This window comes from Pagrus major, chromosome 8 (assembly GCF_040436345.1).
Source record: "Pagrus major chromosome 8, Pma_NU_1.0".
In the NCBI taxonomy this organism is placed as follows: Eukaryota; Metazoa; Chordata; class Actinopteri; order Spariformes; family Sparidae; genus Pagrus; species Pagrus major.
Genome location: NC_133222.1, coordinates 17,464,087 through 17,485,613, shown reverse-complemented (window position 1 = coordinate 17,485,613; position 21,527 = coordinate 17,464,087). Strand labels below are relative to the sequence as shown.

At 41.6% G+C, this 21,527-nt stretch overlaps 1 protein-coding gene across 2 annotated transcripts in view; it reads right to left on the bottom strand.

The window, feature by feature from the left end:
* Positions 1-7,981: 7,981 nt before the first annotated feature.
* The window catches only part of mon2 (MON2 homolog, regulator of endosome-to-Golgi trafficking), a 40,786-nt gene continuing 27,240 nt past the window's right edge, over positions 7,982-21,527 (bottom strand). The window contains exons 24-35 of one of the 2 annotated variants that reach the window (XM_073471419.1): positions 21,171-21,464; positions 20,633-20,831; positions 19,298-19,941; positions 16,860-17,003; positions 15,900-15,917; positions 15,216-15,344; positions 11,422-11,612; positions 11,254-11,314; positions 11,041-11,164; positions 10,543-10,750; positions 9,194-9,276; positions 7,982-8,728 (exon numbers count right to left, since the gene is read on the bottom strand). In XM_073471419.1, the coding sequence (XP_073327520.1) occupies positions 8,565-8,728; positions 9,194-9,276; positions 10,543-10,750; positions 11,041-11,164; positions 11,254-11,314; positions 11,422-11,612; positions 15,216-15,344; positions 15,900-15,917; positions 16,860-17,003; positions 19,298-19,941; positions 20,633-20,831; positions 21,171-21,464 (2,259 nt within the window). In that variant the 3' untranslated portion in view covers positions 7,982-8,564. The remainder of the gene's footprint in view (positions 8,729-9,193; positions 9,277-10,542; positions 10,751-11,040; positions 11,165-11,253; positions 11,315-11,421; positions 11,613-15,215; positions 15,345-15,899; positions 15,918-16,859; positions 17,004-19,297; positions 19,942-20,632; positions 20,832-21,170; positions 21,465-21,527) is intronic. The other variant, XM_073471420.1, reaches the window with a different exon arrangement.

Below are 21,527 nucleotides of genomic sequence, written 5' to 3'. Positions count from 1 at the left end.
ATTAAACTCTGTATGTCCACATACTTGACGTCAAATCCAGAAGGGAATGTAAGCCTTAAAATAAATGTTTGGATGAGGTTTGAATGGGGACAGACAGTAACTGTACAGTAACCACTCTCACCATCACCACTCTGACAAGAGTGTGTCAAGTGAGTCCCCAAAGCAATATGTGGATGAAGGGTATCAGTTCACAGAATAGCCTGACGGAAGATTTTATGGTGAAGGCTGCTGCGAGGGGCGTAATTTGACACTGAAGCACACACACACACCCCAAAGTGATGAAAGACAACTTAATAACTTTGCAGAAAAAAGTAGCGCATGGGATGTTCGTCCCCATTTCAACTGGACAGTGAGTGAGAGTAGGTGTGGAACAATAAGGAATAACTTCCTCATTTTTAGGTGAAACTGCTGTGATACCAAATACTTAGAGAAATGCCTGAGAGACCAGAGAAGGAAATCAAATCACAGGATAAAGCTTTCGTAGTTCATGACACGACAGAGGTGTCACATGAAAAATGATGTGCACCAGTGTATGGGTTGTGAAGAGTGAAAGGAAACTTGATGCTTCTTGGCACCAGAGAGCTAATAATACCTCAATGTATGGTGTGAATCAGCATGTTTTCTCTGCCCTTTCATTCAGTACCCAATAGAGATCATTTTTCATGTGCCACTGCTAACAGCCAGTATTTTATTTCCGAATAATTTGCATGCCTCCCCCGATTTATAATTTTTGAAGGGTGGAAATACTTTATCAGGGACTTATAAGTATCTAAATCTGCAAAAAATACTCATTAGCTGATATTGAAGGGGCAATATGTAAGAATTTTGATTGAAAACTTTCAAAAATTAACTTAAATTATCAACAGAATGTGAATAAATAGAAGTTTGGACATTAGGATGTCTATTAGCATGCTAACCAGATAGCCCAGGCCTGTCTCTTAGAAGCTTAGAAAAAGGCCCTTTTCACAGTGTACATATGCTGACTTGTCATGGTAAGAAAGGCACAGGTGTTGCTTATAACATCAATAACGTTCTATCCAGGAAACCATGATAGTGAGTCAACATGAAACCCTGAAACTGAAGCAGCTAAATGGAATTCAGCCATCATTAATTTATTTCACACTCGTGCTTTTTCTACTGTGATGTGTCAAAATGTCTTCTGTGGAAAGGGCCTACACAGAGGATCCTTTTGTTCCTTTTATTCCTTACAGCATGTTTATTAATTACACGTCAAGGTTTATAAAACGGGAATCATGACAACTGACGCATTAAAGGGCAACTACATTAATTTTACACAATATAGTGTGTTTATATGTCTTTGGGATTACCACTATATATGTGAAAAAAGTAGTATAAAGCCTTTTGTGGCTCCAGAGGCCGCTGCACATGCAATCTGATAAACTGCCTCCAGTGATGATGCATTGTGGGTAATGTAGGCTCCAGGTTTTGAAAATGAGTGTGGAATAAAAAAGGCTTTGCTTTATCAATTTTGATCATTTGTTTTTAAACTTTCCATAATGAGTCCAACGCTTCTACGGGAGTGCAATGCTAGAACAGTGGAAGAACCTGGTGCTTCCATTACCCACAATGCAACTTAGCAATTTATCAGATTAGATGCAGCTTCCTCTGGAGCCACAAAAGACCTGTAAACACACATAATGTGTAAAATTGGTTAGTTAATTAGAGTTACCCTTTAACAGGAACTTTTCCCATTAATATTATATTAAGTTTTGTTTTTGTCTTTGGTGATTGATATGACATTTTTACCTCTTTCATTTTTCAGGTATCTTTTTTGGTTTTTGTCTTTCTTTTATTGTTTAATTATGTAAAATGTCGACATTTCAATGACTGAAGTAAAGCTAAAAGTCACAACATGACTGTAGAATGGGAAGTAAATGCTCTGAGGGATACCAGAGCAGAGAGCCAGGAAAGGCTTACGGACCACACGTCTCTAAAAAATGTAAACAATCATTTATAACTCACTTGAAGATTTCTTTTCTACTCACACATTAAGAGTAGGATTCAAGCGCATCACACACATACATACCTTCGTGGATGCCTTATTCATAACTCATAATAAGTGTTATCATGGGAGTCTCACACTCCTGAGTCCATCTTGGCCATCTGGTCCCCACAGGCCAGCACCGCATCCCCCTCCAGTCAGGCCAAAACTGATCTGGCACACCACTCCTACTCTCCACACGTGTGTGTGGTCCAGATTGGATGACGGCAATGATGACACAGTCATTCCTGTGGGTGGCTTGTTTTTCCAAGGTTGCAGCACTCCCACCCCACCCGTGGACAGATCTGAGGGAGATGCTGAGAGGGCTTTGCAGCGAGATACTCATCTCATGTAACTGGAAAGGTGACGAGCTGCTTCAGCCTCGCTTCAGAGGAGGGTTGAGTGAAAAGATACTGTTTTTTTATGTTGTTATCCTGCATTACAAATAGGGCTGCAACTCACGATAAGGCTATTACCATTTTTTCTCCCCTGAAACCTAAAGACATTTAGTTTATTATAATGTATGACAAGAAAAAGCTCAAACATTTGGGATTTTGCTTGAAAAATGACAAACTATTAATCTATTATTGCCTGAAATATACTGTACCTACCTATTTCTAGGGGCTGATGCCAATATTAGGGAATAAGGATTTCAAGTATACTGATATATCGGCCAATATACAAGCATTTTTTACAGTGATTCCCACAAATTTGACACTTGTGACAAAGATATTTAACAATTCATTTTTATAATTTAATAAACTTTATTGTCCAAACTGACATCAGTGCACTGGATCTACAAACTTCAATGGGAATGTAATGAAAATAAATTACCCCACGCATCTTTTAATGTTTGGTCATATCGGCACATTTGTCTCACATTTGCCAGTATTGGCCAACTGATATATCGGGCAGGCACTAGAATCTATTATCAAAATATTTGCCAGATATTTTCTAGGAATTCGTTTCAGATCTACAATTGGCAAATACTCTGCTGATGTCAAATAATTTCCTAATTTAATACATGAAATGGCCAAAAGTTGTGAAAAATGATCATCACAATTCTCAGAGCCCAAGCTGACATCTTCAGATTTCTTGTTTTGTCCAAGATTTCAAAAGCCAGAGAAAATCACATTTACAATTGGAGCTGCAACAACTGATCGAAAGCAAACTAATTAGCTATTGATTTTGATTGATTCATCGCTTTTTTTGGTTTATATTAAAGTTACTTGGGTATTTCTAAAGAGAGTAAAGACTTGTAAGGACTGAATTGTCTCTCCCGAGGATAGTGTGGTTGGCATTTTTCACTGTTACATGCAAAAAACATTTGATCAGATATCTGATAAAATATTTGGCAGGACTGATAGTTGCAGCTCTTACAAGAAACCAGAAATCACACTACAGAAGCTGAAACCAGCTATGCTTGGCATGTTGCTTTTTAAATGACTATTATGGAGAGAATACTTTCCTGACCATCAACTCCTAATTGTTTCGGCTCCAGTTCCAAACATGTTGCATTACACGTGTGAAGCTATTTGGTGAACACACGAGGGTCGACCGTGCTGTCAGGACGAGGGTGCGGCTGCTTCGACGGTGCAGCTGTGATACCCATCTGAGCAGGCAGCTTTTTCACAGGGGGCTCTAATTTACTGCTTTAGGGCTTCGGCTGCCTGAAGTATGATTTATCTGCGGCCCGGCTCAAATGAGAGCTCTGACACAAGATGGATGAGGAGGACACGCTGCTCACTGGTCCATAAGCTGGCTCTCTTTACAGCCAGGATATGATAAATGATGTTTGGTTTTACCCTGGGGGCTGGATTACTTGTATTTCTTGCATGAGACAAGACACTTATTTGAATATTTCTATGAGGCAGACCTGTAGGACTGCTACTCAACAGGCTTGACAATAACTACAAGTCTCCTGTGTGGTTTGTTTACTAGTCAGCTTCTTCTCTTCTCCTTCTCAGCCTACGTGTATCCCTACAATGAGTGGCTGGAGCAGAATTTATGGTTTAATATCGGCACAGATGCTAGTGGGCAGAGCTGCGGCCCAAGATGAACATAACTCTGCCCAACACACTATCAAGTGTGAACTCATAAATATTTCATGGGTGTCTTCTTGGAAGGTCAAACGCAGGATTCAATCTTCAGTCAGTAAGTCAGCTTGAGTGAGCGGCGTGCTATCATCTGGGCTGTGTGGGGGTCTGAACACAAGACTGCAGTCCCTGCACGGTTTCATCGACCCAGGCTGCCCGGCCCCTGCAGCCAATCAAAGCTCATTACCCATTCCGGTCCCCACCCCCATCACGAGACCCCTGCCTGCCCATACTAATGTGATACAGAGCAACCAGATGCTGCTGGGCAGCAGAGGGAGGATTTCAAAGGTTAACTCACAACGCATGACCCACATCAGCGCTGCACTCCCAGACCTCTGTGAGGACACCACTGCTCAAACGCCCGTGGGGGGGTTGGGTCATGTGGTGTGTCTGTCTGTGCATACCATAGAGTTCAAGCGCTGAGGCACACACCATCCAGATTTAGCATAATAATCAGATTATTAGGTGCACAGTGCCGGAGGCGCTGCACAGATTTGCGTCTGCCCTGCATAGAGAGGGTGTTTAGGTGCAGGAGGAGCACACGCTATCTGCCCCAGTGTCTGAGGGTATGCAGCATTATCAACAAAGGATGTCGGGGAGAGCCATAAAGCCAGCTTGTGCGTATCAGAGCAGATGTATTGTAGGATACCTCTGTGGGCAGCAGGAGCCACGTCACTCCTCTCCTCATAGCAACAGTACTGTTGACCTACATGCTTTCTACACAGCCCACTCCGCCTGAGGTGGTGGAAAACTATGCAAATCCATACCAGATATCGACTTCCTCGTGCACATTAAAATGTGCATACAAATTATAAAAACTTGCATATCGGATTTCCATCCAACACAAGCGAGCTTTTCTCCTCCATCCTGCAGAACAAAAAAACAGGGGGGCATTAAGGCATCAATTTGTATGACATGCATGTCCAAAATCTCACATGAAATTAAAACTGCATACAAAGTGCTTTTTAAAATCCACCACCATCATTCACCGTTTTATTGGATGAAACACGATACAGTTCACAATCGGCTCCAGCTTTCTTAGAAATGCAACAATGCAACCGTACAAGCCATTTTCCGGATAAAAAGCAGTAAAATGCAGCTCCTGATATAAAACGGCAGCCACACTACACTGGCGGTATGCATTACCTGTTATAACAGTATAAGAGCGTTGAGAGCAGCCTGGGCTTTTCTTTTCTTTTCATTCTTTTTTTTTTCTCTCTTTCCTTTTCCTCGGCTGAAGTGAAGGAAGGCACCAGCACTAGCAAGGCAGTAGCTTGCGCAGTCATCTCCATAGCGGGCAGTGTCACAACCCAACCAACAGCACAAACTACTACCTCAGCCAGTGCGTGGTCAAAATGCGATAGAAGAGCGAGGACGTTTGGGAAAAGGCGAGAAAATGTCGTAAAGACGGAAGAAGAAGAAGAAGAAGAAGACGAAGAAAAAAAAAAAGCAGCGACCACAGCGACATTCCCATGCAGCCGGAGCTGGTCCGTCCTCTCCCCGCTCCGCTCCTCTTCTGTGCAGACTTGAAATACGAGGGAAACCCCGCCCAAGCAGACCTGCTCCCTGCGCTCTCCTCCTCCCTCCTCCTCCTCCTCTTTCCTCCTCCTCCTCCTTTTCTTCAGCCCTAACCACAAAACGCTCCTTTCCCCTCATATGACCTACTGGATGATCTGAAACTCCGGCTCGAGGACCTCCAGGGGGGACACGGAGAGGGAGCGGAGGGGTCCCAGCAGCATGCAGGGGAGGCTCGCTGTGAAATTCCGTGTGTGGGCACCGAGCACGACGATCACAAGTGTAAAGAGGTGTTTTCTATTCCTGAGGTTTCCCTGTTGTCACTGCGTTGTGTTGTATAACCCCACCTACTGCACAGTGCTGACACCCAGAGCAAGAGACTATACAGAATACTCTCTCTTAAATGTCCATCTGTAACTTGGATCCAATGTTATCACCGGGAAATAAAAATAAATACGTATTAAAGGCTGCTTTTAGAATACACCTTAATATTAATTAACGGTATCAATATTTTGTGAAAGTATTTTCAAATTTTGCTTTCGCAGGCCTTTAGGAGAGAAATTTAAAAAAATGTGGGCCATGTTACAATAAGGTGATCTTGTCGTGAAATATTAAAATTCTGTAAAATGCAAAAAAATTTAAAATAATAATAAAAAAAAATGTTCAGCTACTAAGATTCCAGGTGTTGGGTGAACCGTTTTAAATCAATTTCTGTGATTTAGCCCGACATGTTTAGGATCGTGTCTTTCTCCGTCACTAATTCAGTTCAGACTAATTCACGTTTAGCAGGCTGCACTTTCTCCACAAGGGGAGCTGTTCAGTTATGACCAAGGACATTGTATCAAAGAGGTCATATTGTGCTTTTTGTGTGTTTGCCTTTCCTTTATTGTGTCATGAAGCATTGTTGTGCACGTAAAAGGTTAGCTAACGGGCGTTACTATGTAACAGGCATTACATAAATATATATTTTAATATATTTATTATAAAATATATACACTCCAGTCAGTCAGCAGACATACAGTTGCTACCGCTTTAGTGGCGTTATTTTAGATCACACTACCTTGCTCGGCATTACCCGCCCTACTCTGCCTCTGATTGGCTACATCCTGCCCGTTAAGTAATGCGCATGTTCAACTCTTATCAAAGATTGTACAGAGGCGAGATGTCTCACTCTGTAGCTAAAACAAGACAGTGTTCAAGACAGTGTGAAAAGGGACGCTGCAGCAATGCACCGTATGAGAAAATAATGTGTTTTTTGATCAAATTAAAGTATGTAAACCTATTCTACTAGGGCCCCAAAATAAAAGTATGAACCTGAAAATTAGCATAATATGACCTCTTTAAATCTGGACACAGCCTTGGAGGCGGAGCCCCATTCAGTCCCATGAAAGCTGCTAAGTGGCATTTTGAAGCCAAAAAAGCTTGAGTTCCCGAGTATGGAAATACTCAGATTTTCCCTATTGTGTGGCCCATAGATCGTACACACAGATTTAGCACCCGGCCAGACCATGGATGTACAATAAAAACTGGAAACGTATAAAATTACCTGATTCTTCCACATCTTCCTCACTGTGGGGCTCGGATCATGCACATTAGAAACCAGCCAAGAGTCAGCCATCTTCCAGTTTAGCTCTACGCTAACTTGAATAGCAATAAAACATGAATCTATTATTAAGACCTGGATAGGACATCAGCACTCAGCCGGGAAGTAAACCTGGACGCTCAAAAATGGCGTCTGCGCCAGGTGAGAAATTCCCATTGGACTGAATAGGTGCCATTTTTGCGCTCACCAACTAGTTCTATTCAAATCTGTGTCAAATCCTGCCACTCTTTCCTGGGGGCTTTGGTTCCGACCAGCAGATGTAGACCTGTCTATGTTAACTCTAAGAGGCAAACACTTGTGTCACTTGCAGGCAATAGGTGTTATAGCTGCATCTACATAATTGTTTTTTTTATATAGCTGCCATTTTGTTGTTTATTTTGTTTTTGAAGTTTTACATTTTAAACACCGAGTTTGTTCGATACACACTGGATCAAAAAAATCATTAGATTAAAGATGAATGAAACATAAAACAAAACAAATGCTTATCAGTAAGTATTTGTTAGTGAATCAACACATTTGAACCAGGACCACCTTGATCAACTATAACATTTTTATGCCTACTGTGGTGGTGAAATTTTAGCCATATGATGTTTAATAATTCTAATGCTGTTTTTTTTTTCTTTTTATCTAAAAACACTACTAATATGATGGTTAAATAAAAGGGACTGTTGAAAGAACATCTTGGTTTTTTTTTAAATACCTTTACTTGTTTTTTGGTAAGGAACTTAACATGAATTGTAAGTGAGCACACTCACAGCACAGAACTGATTGTAGAATTGTCCCATTTATTTTATACAGACAAATACATCCCTTCTCAGATGGCTGGCTAAAGATGACATGGAATGTTACAGTAAGATTTGTTTTCTTGCATAAAATCCTCACTGTTGAAAATGTTGCAAAAGTCTAAGTGTTCATTTTTAAGATCAATAAAGCCCCAGTTTTTGCATTTTTTTTTCTTAATTACATCATCAACACTATCACCACACACTGTACATCGACTCGGCCTCATCATGAGAATAAAACAAACTAAACCCAGAGGCAACACTGCAATTTTTTTTTAAATCTCTGTAGTTAACACAAGAGTGCAACCAGTCTGTATGAGAATGGAGGGGGGGCAGAGAGGCGTTATCAGCTCACATAAGAAGCATACGATGATGCGTATGAAGGTCGGGGTCATCGACGTGGTCCGAGCCGTTCCTCGGATCTCCGTTCACCGTGGGTTGCTTCATGTCACCGTAGATGGGGCTCACATGGAGTTCATGTCCGTGCACTTGTAAAGCACGTGGGTTGAGAAGACACATTCAAGATTTCTTCATTATAAAAAACAAAGAGCTGAGAGCGAGCCTGGTCAGGATTCTCCATTCTGGACTCTGGAGACAGGTGGCTGCATAAAGTCTTTAAAGGGCCCCAGGGCCTCCTTCAGGGCTGAGCTCACCTCCGATGAAGAGCAGGTAATGCACTCTACCAGTGTGGGGTACAAGGCAATCACTTGAGCCCATGTGTTGCCATCCACTGCAGACAGTAAACAAAAGAATCGCAGAGCAAGAGGGAAACATACAAAGGAGGAGCGGGGATGGGAGGGAGAGGAGAAGAGAAGAGAATTGTGATAGAAGGCAATCAAAGAAATCATTTGCTTGATACAATTCCCACAGGCGTATGGAAATGAGGTTTGTAATGCAAACATCTTGAAGGACACTTCAAAAACGTAATTTTAGAATGTCTCGTTTCAATCTATGGTGGTTAGAAAAAAAGTCATTTCTAGTAATTGACCTTGCTGGAAACGTAAACAGTTCTACCCAGATTGAAGATAAAACTCATTTGAAAAATGGTCCCAACTGTACTCTGACACATTTATCTGAAATGAACAGACGATGCATATGGTGGCATGGTGGCATTATTATTTTTCCTTTAAGTTTTTTGACATTGTGTCACCTCTTTCCAAGATCTATTTAATCCTTGACACAGTTTGATACTCACCATTTTCTGGCTGTGTCTTTTTAAGCGAGTCCATCAAAGTGCTGATCGCTTTCAAGACAAAGATAATCTCTGTCACTTGTTGCCTAAAAGGAAAAAGACCTTCATTAGCTACAAAGACACACAAGACATCAAACTGGTAGATATTACAGTTCGAAGAAGGGTGAAAACAACAAGGAACATTTTGTTCTATTTGTACCCTTAAAAACAACTTTTCATGTGTAGCAGTTTGTATTTTTTTGTAAGTTCTATAGCGGCCTCCCACATTCACAAATTGTCTCATTAAATAGGAGTGTAATGCTAAATCTATGGAGTACACAAAAAGCTTTATTCAACTGTTTTCACAGATGCAGCAGTACTAAAGACCTTTAAACACACTTTTGATGTATTGTTTGGTTGAGTTCCCCTGTAAGTGATTTCTTCACATTTTCATATAGTAGACAGTATTTTACTCTTTATGTTCTGCTTTTGTTTTGATGCTCTAAAAATGCAATCCACAACTTTGTCATTCTTTCCATTCATATACAGTATATATATATATATAACTTGTATATAAAGGGGCTCTGTGGAACTTCTGTGTTGTGCTGGAAACCGGTCATTAGTTTATGTTAGCGGACTCCATTTCTAAACTGACGTTAGCTACTGTTGCTCTCTGTTAGCGGAGCAGAGAGAGCCACTGAGACGAGGCACTCGAGAACGTGCATAAAGTCACATCTTTCGGACTGTCGTGGAAAATTCTCCACAAAGAAATCCAAACAACTTAAACAAGTCGTCCACAGGCTTGTATAGGCAACAGGGAGAGACGGGGTTGGTCTAATTTTTCACGTTACGTTACAATCTGCTCACATATGGGCAATAGAAAAGTGATTAATACATGTAAATTGCTATAAATTGTAATATAAAGGCACTTCAACACATTTTAGTTTTTAAAATGTTGTTTGTCTGAATTTGTAACCTTGCATTTGCTATTCATGTGTATATTCTAATTATCCAATTTTCTAAACTCCCTCTAACATCCCTTTGGCATTTTCTGTACTAATGGTGCAATTTCCCCTTGGGCATCATTTAACTTCCATTGTCTCTTTAAAAAAAAATCACTTATTGCATAATGAAGCGTTACACCCAACCCTGGAATGTGGTGCCAGTGTGTAAAACTGGATAAGACCAGTTTTTTGTGTTGTTTACAAAAGTGAAAAGGAAAAATAATGGTTGCATGGTTGGGTGGCCGGGGTGGTCTTGGTACTGCATTGCTAAATGTCTCAGTGGTAGAATCATGGCGGAGCTGAATTTCTGATGGGGGACATCTGTTCAAAAACAAACAGGCCAAAGCAGGTGTCTTATGTGGGGTGTACCTTGGAAGAGGGCAGCGTCCACTCAACCTCTCATCCTCTACATAGCGTCGGAGAACATCCTGGGACCTTTTGAGGAGCACGGAGAGCGCCATACGAGAGATGTAGCCCTCCTGCGGGGTGGACACCTTGTTGCTAAAGGAAAACTGCAGCAACGTCTCAAAACACACCTTAGAAAACTCTTCCCTCATCCGCACATCGATCTCTGCCTCTGTCAAGAGAAAACCATTTACTTATTAGATTATTTTGCTGACGCTGCTCTCCAGAGAGATTTACAGTCAGTGGACAGCCAGCTTTACTGTCTTGCTCAACACATGAGAGTTTGACAGGAGCCATTGTTGGTGATGAGTCTCAGAGAGGACTTTTGCAACAAATCAAGGACTTGCTAACAGTACAATTTGTTCACTTGGCCACCCTGCTGTGCCGTAAATGTCAGAAACATGAGTAAACAATACAAACAATACAAGTGGAATTATTTTAGCTGCAAAAGTGAGATCTTACCTGTGAACGAAGGAGACTGTGAGTGAATGGAGCCTCTATTGAGCATAGCCATGATCTGGCCAACAAAGTCTTTGGGGATGAAATTGGCAAACGGTAAAATCTCTGTGCTGATCAGCTGGACCACCTAAAATGAATGAGGGAGAGGGAGAATGCTGATGTAGGCTAAATCACAAACTCATGCTATTAGACCAGATACTAGGAACAAGTATTTACCTCTACATCAATGGCTTCATTCTTCTGAAATTCCTGGATGGACAGGTTATCTGGAGGTGTGCTATAAAAGGAAAAAACACCATAACAATGAGCTTGGTACTCTGAGCTTTTTTGGAATGAGCTTTCCAAATTGTGCATATGTAACTTTAACATTGTATAAATCTGTACCTTTTGGTAAAAAGAAAGTCTTCAAAGGCATTGGCCAGCTCTGGCCACATAGTGTCAAACTTCCCAGATGAAGCATGCTGACGTGCCACCGGCAGTCCTATAGACAGCACCTTGAGCAGGGACGAAACCGCGAGCTTCCAGGTGCTCTCTGATGGACAGGCATATTTCAAACCCAAGGGCATTCTTAAAGTCTGAAGGGTGAAAGGGAAAAGAAAGGAAGAGACTGCAATAACAAGAGATCATGAGACTGAAACACAAAAACTAAAGTTACAATCCATAACTGTCTGGAGTACTTCTTCTATTTAATACTGAAGTGTATGATTTTATTCCATAGAGTTTACATTCAAAAGACATGTTTGCATCAGCAGTGATCCTATTCAAGTCTATAAAAGCAGAACAAGTAATAAACCATCTTCATAACAAAGTCCTCTTTGCAGAGAGCAGCTGGTTTCCCCAAGGTTGAGACTTTACAAGTACCGCCTCTTGTTTTGGAGACAAAAAAAGGGAAATGGCCAGATTTGTCCTTAGGGAACATTCTTAATAGTTCTTTGGCAAATCCACTGTCTTCAGTTTGACTATGGGAAAAGAGTAGTTAAACACAGGTGTCAGAAACTGGATAAAATGGGATACTCAGTGCCAGCTTAAAAAAGCTAAGCCTTTTGATGACTCACACAAACAAAATCTTTTGTTTTTTGACCCAATGCATACAGAAAATGTTTGGAAGAAGCTGCCAATATTAGACACCACCTGTACTTCACGTCTGCTATATAAAAGCTAAATATCAGGCCAGAGAGAAAATTGGCATGAGAGTTCCCCAGAGGCTGCTGGACATCGACAGAGCAATTCTTGGAATCTTTTTTACATCCATTTTTCTTGGAAAATAACTCACTCACAACATCAGCATCCAATTCCAATACGATCTCTACACCCTGCCACTCCACAACGGAATGTAACTCTGTGTGGAGTCACAGTCTCGGGTCTCTTAATTGAGACGGAGGGTATAAATACACCAGCAAGCTTTAGGATGCCCTCACCTTTCTCCAATGGAAACAGAACATTCGTCAGCATGGTGTCCAAGCAATATCTTATCTTTCAGCCGGGTAATTAAATTAATATTTAAAGATTATCTTATACACAGCACTGTCAAATATGTAGGTGTGTGGACAAGGACATAGCACACTCATTCATTAACAGTACAATAATTTGGTTGTTTCAGCTCTGTGTCATTATTTATTATACATTCATACAATTATTCAACTGTGTGTGTCTATGATGTATCCGTCAGAGGTAAAGCAATTTATTACTTAGAGGTGCTGCACTTGAGGACTGTGGTTTGTAAGCCTTCATCAATGCAGACTCAGTGTAGGAAGGCTTTGTAACCCACTCCCACTGTGAGAGTGAGTAGGGGGAGTATGTGTAGGGGCCGGAGTGGAACTGGGCTTCAGTCAGAGATTTTCTCACTCATTCACGGTTGGCCTGTCTGCCCCTTAGAGGCTGTTAGAAGACATGACATGACTACAGACAAAACCCTGAACAACGATCATTCTGACCTCATTTCTGCACCTTTCTACGATACTGCTGACCTATGTATGCCACCTCATATATACTGCATGTCTGTTTGTTCGATCCTTCAGTAACCGTTTTTGGGAGGCATAACAAGCTATAAACAGGATACTGACATTATCTCCCGATAACTAACTGGCATTTTAGCAAATACTGGCTTATTTACACATCCAGCAGACACAGAGCAACATTAGCATTTACTTTAAGTTCTGTTTTGCTCTCGATCGACTACTTAGTGAATATTTTATTTCTTTCATGATTCAAATGGGGAGCTGGAGGCCCGTCTGTTAAAACCTGAAGACCAATGTCACTGTTTTTATGGGTAAATTGTGTAATGTATTGAATTGTAAACTGACTCGCCATTAAAGAAGTAGCAGATGTATTTTAAAATTGGAATTCAGTCGGCCTGTTGAGAATTCAGTTCCGGGCATTCCCATTTGTTGTGGGGGGAATAACCTGTGATACTATTACATTCTGATGAAATTGTGCAGCTCTTTAGCGGCTAAATGCTCCACTATATTCACCAGCTTGTAGCTAAGCTTGTCTGTGTGCTGACGATGCTGAGCATGGTGTGTATGAAGGGTTTTCTAGAGCCTTTTCACTGAAAACAGCTGAATCCAGCAGCCAAAAATGACTCTGATGGGAGCAGTAAGAGTGAAGCAAAATAGTGATGTTGTGGGTTTAAAAACTGAAACAGTGACTAAAATCACTGACTGCAGAGTTGGGTGGTAATTTCTCTGTAGGTTCGTCACTATGAGCGACCCCCTTTCAGATACATGCAGTCATTTGATCCATTGTTGATATGAAAATAACGATTATAGCAGCTTGAAGAGAAACTCAACACCGTGATGCCAAAGCTGGTGCTTATCCTCAGTCAGTTAATGGAAAAAAGCTGTTTTGACACAATTGATAAGGTATGCCAGAAGTTGAACTTCCCTATAGGTTTAATCCAGTAGATAGCAGTGTGGCAGCAATTTCCCACACTGTGTGTTCCTGTGTTAATACACTCTTTAAATAACAAAACCTTCTCATAACATCACAGTTAGGCCTCAGGGTTAGCCTAACATTAACACATTACTCCCCACTGGAGAGAATGAACATGTGAACCACACTTTAGAATTGCTTTGTGTAATTTGTAAAATGTGTTCAGAATGTGAAGGTAGCTCCAAAATAATGCGGGCCGCATATCATCAGAGTAACTGATGAAGTGTATGGGCTGTCGTCCTCAAAAGGTGTCGGCGTGTAGTATGTTGATAAAAGAAATTCTGTGGAGGCAAGGCTGGGTAAATATGACAGAGCAATCTTTATTGAAACAGATCTCAAGCCAGCGTCCGAACCAGAGTGTGCACTCCCTGGTATTCTCAAATCTCGGCAAAGTGATGCCCAAAATGCTTTGCCCTCTGCTCTATCAGAACTCCTCTCGGACCCTCAGTCTTAGGAGATCAACCAAAATTCACCCCCGTTCTCTGGTGTGCAGGTCCTTTTTAAAGTTCATTTGCTCATGCCCGCCTGTTTCCTCTAATTGTTTACTTTTGGGGCACTGAGAGCCCTTCTATCCTGTGGGAAAAGAATAGGTCTGCATAACACCTCTCTCTCAAGGGAATATGTGTACGTGGAGGTGTGTGTGTGACTATATTGATGTTATCTAAAGTTGACCTGCTAGTCTCTCTATACTTAGATAAAAATGTATACATCGAATCAATCTTGAACCTCTGAACTGGTCAGTCCTAAGTGTGGGCCTCTTCCTTTAGCTATTCTCTGACGCACACTACAGGACTAATATGTTGTTCTCCTGGACATGAGACCTCTACCTTGTCCCCTTCCCACATTTACTTAAAGGGAAGCATCTGGTCCTGTCCCATCCTGTCCTGCCACTCAGAGCTCAGGAGGTATAAGAAACATTCAGACACTACACTGACAACTGTATTTTCCTCTTGAGGTATGCAGTGATCTTATGGGACAGGACAGGCTGGGCTAGCTGGTTGGCACGCTGACTTCAGTAGACATCCCTGCAACACTGTTGTTTCTTCACATTCCGTTGATTATGTTAGCTCATTTGTTGAATCTTTTAAACGATAATTCTTTCCATATCTTACATATTGCCCCTTTTATATTGGTAATGTGTTTTTTGAGATTTCATTGTATCCAAACAGGTTGGTTTTGTCTTACTGTTTCCGTTATAATTTTTCGTGACCATGGAAATCATGAATACCCTGTCAGGGTGAAAATACCTTGATGATGTTCTGCAGGACCTGTTCATTGATGACAGCTTTGTGGCACGCTGTTTTATGGTACAGGTCCACCACCACCTCCAAGGAGCGCTCAGCAAAGGGCACATAGTTTAAGGCAACCCATTCCGCCTGCGTGGGCAAGAGGATTTAACAAGAGGAAAAGAAAAAAAGGAGTGGACATCAGTCAAACAAATCTGAAAAGTCTCATGCCTACATTTTTGGCAGAGCCACATTGAAAGCAGTTTTTTTTTAAAGGCACACTTTGTATAAGTATACAAGTAACACACAAATGTATTTTAAAGTTACAGCGGCTATTAGTCTGCTTCAGGTTTTGTTAGGCTTACATGAGTACCGTAACTGAAAAGTTATAGCCAAACAAATGACTTGACACTACAAAGTGTGTCTTTAAGAAAGAGTAACAGAACCACATGAGTGCATATGAACATCACCAAAAACACAAAATCAACTGAAAATGGAACTGCACAGGGACTGTGCACACAGAGGCATAACCGCCAAATTAGTGGCAGGCAGAGAGGGGGAGCATGGAGTGAGTGAGAGAGGCAGATGAGACATGAGAGCCTACCATGCGGTGTGATTTCTCATCTACCGCAGAGGGTAGGTCGTCACCATTCAGCACATCTTAGTAAAACTATAGAGGGGGCTGAAGGAGATGACAGAACTCACCGGTGCAAACAGCTGGATCTAAAATGGTTATCCAGTGAGTAGTCCCAAGAAACAGAATGAGAGAAGATCGCAATTAAACTGGTGCTTAAGTTGAATCGAATTTGCAGTGTTGTTGTTGGCTAAATGAGATTTATTGATCAGGAATGATTAAGGGGGAAAAAAAACACTCACTCCTAGCACCAAGGACATTTGAGGCAATCTGACAACACTGGATAAAAGCCAATGAGGCAATAAAGACCACCCATAACATCTGTTTAGCTGGGGGATTTTGTTTGATCCACCAACTTAAACAATTTAAACGGATTCAAATCAACACAAATGTCCAGGATGGGGCTGAGTCTGGACCCCACATGCAGGATTTGAGACATGAAGCTCGTAGTGCTAACAGTTCTTAGCGTATCTGTACCAACCTGCTAGTGCTAGAGCAAGACAACTTTCACCATTCCCCTGGAGGCAAAGAAGCTTATGGATTTTGGAGGTTTCAAGAACACCAAAGAGTAATAACTGATATCAGAACCATGTTGTGAAATAAGTTTGTGGGTCTTATAAATGAAGTAATCTTGCTCAAGATCACCAAGGTTCTTTGTAATTTAATGTGAACTGTATTTGAACTGATATGTAGTGGAACATTTCTGTGGCCTGCTGCCAGTAAGACGAAGCATACAGGAGAGAATATGGGGAAGAAATAGCTTGGGGCTAATAATGGGGGTCCAGGGGAACCTGTCAATCTCATGAAGGGCCACAATAGGCATTTCATTTGAACTACACTGAGGTGGGGAAGGAGAGCAGGTGCTTCATGAACATCAAAGAAGAGAGATGATCTTGTTAAAAATGGTTGAAGAGAGAAGGATGATGACTAACAGTGCACACAATCCAACATTTTAATGAAACAAACTGTAAAACAAAACAAATTGCAAATGAAAACCAAGCAGGATTATGGCCAATTCCATTTCCCCCTACCTGGTTGTATTTGGCATTTGCCACGTGTTTGGTTTCCATTCTGCCGTACTGAGGAGGCTTGCAGGAGAACTCCACGAAGAGTAGCAGCTGTTCAAAGATGGCCGGGTACATGACCTGCAGGTTCTCCGGGCCCACACAGATGGCCTGCAGCAGGGAGGGAACGGAGGAACAAACACTGCTGACATCCACCACAGGAGTGCATATTGCATTATTTAGCAGACTGACACGTTGTTTCCTGGACTAAGCTGACACAAAATGGGAAGGAATAACTTTTGGCTGACAGGGAGAGTAAGGAGTTGCTATATCAAGTAATGGTGTTAATTAAAGGTACAAAGAAATGTTTTTCCCGGTTATATACATTAAGTATATTAGTCAAATGAAAATAAAGATAAAAGGAAATAATAATAAATATATATTTTACCTACAAAAAATATTTTTCTCTGTTTTATATCAATAGAAATATAAACTTTGGACTATTTGGTTAAACTAAGCAAGCAATCTAAAGACATCACTTTGGCCTTGGCACATCTTACTATTTTCTTACAGTTTGAAGTTTGATGACTAAACAAAAAAAATCATCAGAATTATAAATTATGGAAATGATCATCTATTGAAACCCTTAAAAAGTCATTTGTAGTGTTGTGAGTTATATGATAAACACCAGATTAAAGCATTAGGGCTGCTCCTACATAAGAGGATTTTTTATTATTTTTTTTTATTTCTAACATTGTAAAGTAGATAGCTAGACTGGAAATCCGGACAGAGAAAGAGGTGAGGATTACATACAGCAAAGGTCCCTTGCTGGATCCAAACCGGGGACATTGTGCTTATATAGTTTGTGTCTTAGACCCCTCGGGCTCTACCTATATTTTTGTTTGCTGACAGTCTGGGATTGACTGATATATCGGCCAAACATCAGTCTCAGGCAACATTTGACTTGCAGACTGCTATTGGCCTATGGGAAAATGAGATGACATTCACTGATGACAGTGGCTGATGTTTATCTGTACCACATTCATGAGCTACAGGCACTGGTATCCCTGCTATTAGTTTGTAAGGCTTTTTTAAGTACTGGGAAATTTTTACCATGGAGTATGTCATTGTATAGCAGGCTAAAAAGGATTTTTTTCAAAAAAAAGAATCTTTCATGTGAAAGAAGGTCATTTGAAAGGTTGTTTCATAAATGAGTACTAGGCCTGTCACGATAACAAATTTTGCTGGACGATAAATTGTCCCAAAATTTATTGCGATAAACGATAATATTGTCGTTTAGGTACCATTTTTCAAATATAATGATGTTCTATAAAAATGCAAATTCACCCTTTTTAAAGATCAATGAACATTTATTTTTAAATTAAAATGTAATTGTTATATAAAAAGACATTGCAAATATCCAAAATAAATAAACAAAACAACCAATAACAATGAATGACATGGACTCTCAAAAAAATTAACTTAAATAAAAACCTTACCACACTGAAACTATAAATAAACAACATTTGCCGAAATGCCGGCTTTTCGACGGTATTAAAGGGCTGCATTTCTTGTGCAATGTAGCGAACTACACTGTCTGTTAGTGCGCACCACTTAGCACTGTCACGCTTATATTTTGTTTGCTTAGCAAACGCACCACTAATGGTGGCCTGTCGACAAGACGGAGACTGCCCCTCTGTAGTTTTGGTAGCAGTTTTTTTTCCAAGCTGGGAATACTGCATGGGATGGTTGTGCTTCAAATGCAGGTTCAGATTAGTTGTGTTACCACTTTTGGTTAACACCGTTTTGTGGCAGATGCGACATACTGGCTCATTCAGGTTTAGTTGCTCACCGCGGTCATTTGGCTTGAATCCAAAGTGCTCCCACACATCCGCCGTTGATTTTGGCTTTGCAACCAACTCCATGTTGTCATCCAAATCTCTCTCTCTCTATCTCCACTCCTCACCTGTCTCGCATGCTGCACTGTGTACGCCAGGAGACCCGCCCCTCCCCCTCACACACACACAGACAAAGAGTGAGTGATTGACAAGATGGTTCACTCCACGGAGGAGTAAGGAACCGCGAGTAATCAGTCAAGATCAATGCACTGGAGTTAACTCTCTTGACATCCAGTGTCTTTGATAAATGAAAATTATCGACCCCAGAAAACTTATCGACCTCATTTTTTGTTATCGTTAGATTAATTGATTTATTGATTATCGCGACAGGCCTAATGAGTACAGTTGAATTTGTGCTCTGTATGACTTTAAAACTGATTTGTTATAATGAAGATTTCTTTGCGTCCTTGGCATAAAGGGGGGGAATAAATAACGAGAGAAAGAAAAGCAGCAACACAAAAACCCAGCAGTACCAGCTATCGGTCAAATTGTTGTTTTGAACATCGGTATCAGCCCAGAATTTCAGAATTGCTGCATCCCTACTGATAATACATTTCCTTTGCCCACCTTCTGCAAAACATCCAGAGAGGTGAGCACAGCTTCCTGCAGGCTGGTGAGCACCGCCTCAGTGTAGGAGGGAAGGATGAAGGGCGAGGCATCACTGCTGATAGGCACGGACACAGCCCCATGGAGGATGACCCCCAGCTTCTTCAGATCCTCCATACTAAAGTTAGCTTTTATGTGCTGGTAGAGTGCTGGGAAAATCTGGATCAATGCTGTGAGGAAAGGCTGGCTGGGGATGAAGGAGAGCTTCTCTGTTGGCCCACTAGGTGGTCTCGTGCTGTCTGTTCCAGTTCGATACCACGTGTTCCACGCTGACCACCACAAAGCCGAATCTTCTAAGGCCGACTCCTCCCCTGGGGGAGGGGCTTGCAGCTCAGCGCCGTTATATCGCGTGAGCCTCTCGACTAGCGAATCTGAACGCACCAGGGGTCTGCCAGGACCAGATGCTGAGAGGGGGTCAATGAGCACCGGGGGGACGCCCATAGCAGCAAACGCATCACCTGCTTTGTCCGAGTCTTTCACAGGTGTAACAATCTGGAGGATTTCTTGAAAGCTCTTGAGGGCAGCCAGCGAGACCTCGTTGTTTTTGCTGAGAGCAGCTGACTGAATGTGGTTCAGCAGCACCTCCCAGGCCTCGAAGAAATCACCTGCAGCAAAATGATGGGAGAGTGTGAGACTGCCAATTAGCGGTATGTGCCAACTGTGAATTAAGTGTGACAATTAGCACGCTGATATGTGAGGTTTCAGACCAACATAAGGCAACTAACAATTTATAAGAGGCCACATAGTGAGAACTGCAGGTGTATCAGTCAAAAACACAGTTTCCTGTTAATACATTTTGTCAATATGAACCTATTTTCAAATGACATAAAATCATCCTCGGAGGTCCATACGGTGACATTACATTGCCAGCAACAGTTATTCATTTTTTTCTAGGTTGTGTGTGGGAAGAGCAGCCTTCCTCTAAGTGATTTTATGTGTAGTAGGCTGGGAATGTGTTGTATATTATGAGTCACCTCTTGTAATTTGGCACTAGCTAAAATGTTCAGAGGAATGAGAGCACTTAATGAGGAGCTCATGTTTTATCATTCATATCTCCCTGGAATATTAATCCTGTCTGCATGGGGCTTAACATGACTTAATGTGTGGTAATATTGCAGTAACAGCTGGGCCTTTTCTGGACCTTTGCTACACTTGGCACAGATTTATGAATACATTTCAATATGTAATTCACATTGTTTACAATTCTGTGGCAGCTGTAGTAAACTGTCCCGTTTTGTACACCAGTATCAGATACAGATACTGGTTCAGTTTAAGAGCACAGTATGCATGGCTCACCTAACTGCTGGAGGAGATACCGCCTTGTGTTGAAAATGCGTGCCACCCCGGCTAGTGTCAGCACCCACGTCTCCGCCCACTGTTTTTCAGCTGTGTCGCGCGAGTGGTGGATGAGGATGTTACCGCCACCAGACTCAATCTTCTCCTTGTCCGCTGTGGTGGAGGACTTCCTCACGCAGTCTAGCAGGTGGAACAGGACCTAGGGGCAACAAGACAGTTCAAGCAGCAGACCATTGCATTTGGCCAATTACAGAACAGCAACCTATTTAAATTTGAGACTATAATCATTTTAAATGAGATAATTATTAACAGGCATAAATTTAATGTAATCATACAAGTTATTATTGATCTTTTGATATAGTACATACAATCTGAGAAAAACAATACATACTTTGGATTTAAAGTGTGTTTTTGTTTTTCCTTATTAAACATATTTATTTTAAGAGCATTCTGCACAAACAATATTGATGACAGCCTCCTCCACCTCCACCTCCATCATAACAAAATGAAAAGAAAATGACAAATTCCTTCATGCTACCTTCCAGATCACAATATGCCATGTGGGCTGCTGCAGCAGGGTTCCGTGGGCAGCGATCGTGGAGAACAACGTCTGCCCAGCGCTTTTACGCACAGCGGGCCGTGGGTCGACGCACAGCTCGCCCAGCTTGGCGTAGAGGCACAACCACAGGCAATCAAAGGGAGGGGCCGGGTGGAATGGCCTGTTCAGGGTCTCGCCTTTCTCCTGGGCCTGCTTCTGCAGAGCTTCTTCTTCCCGCTCCAACTCCTGTGTGATGGCTTCGCCCCTTTGGAAGAAGTAGTCTGAAATGTTCCACTGTGGGCAAAAAAAAAAAAGGGAAGTCGGGGGAAAGAGTGGGGGCATGAATTGAAGAGGAAG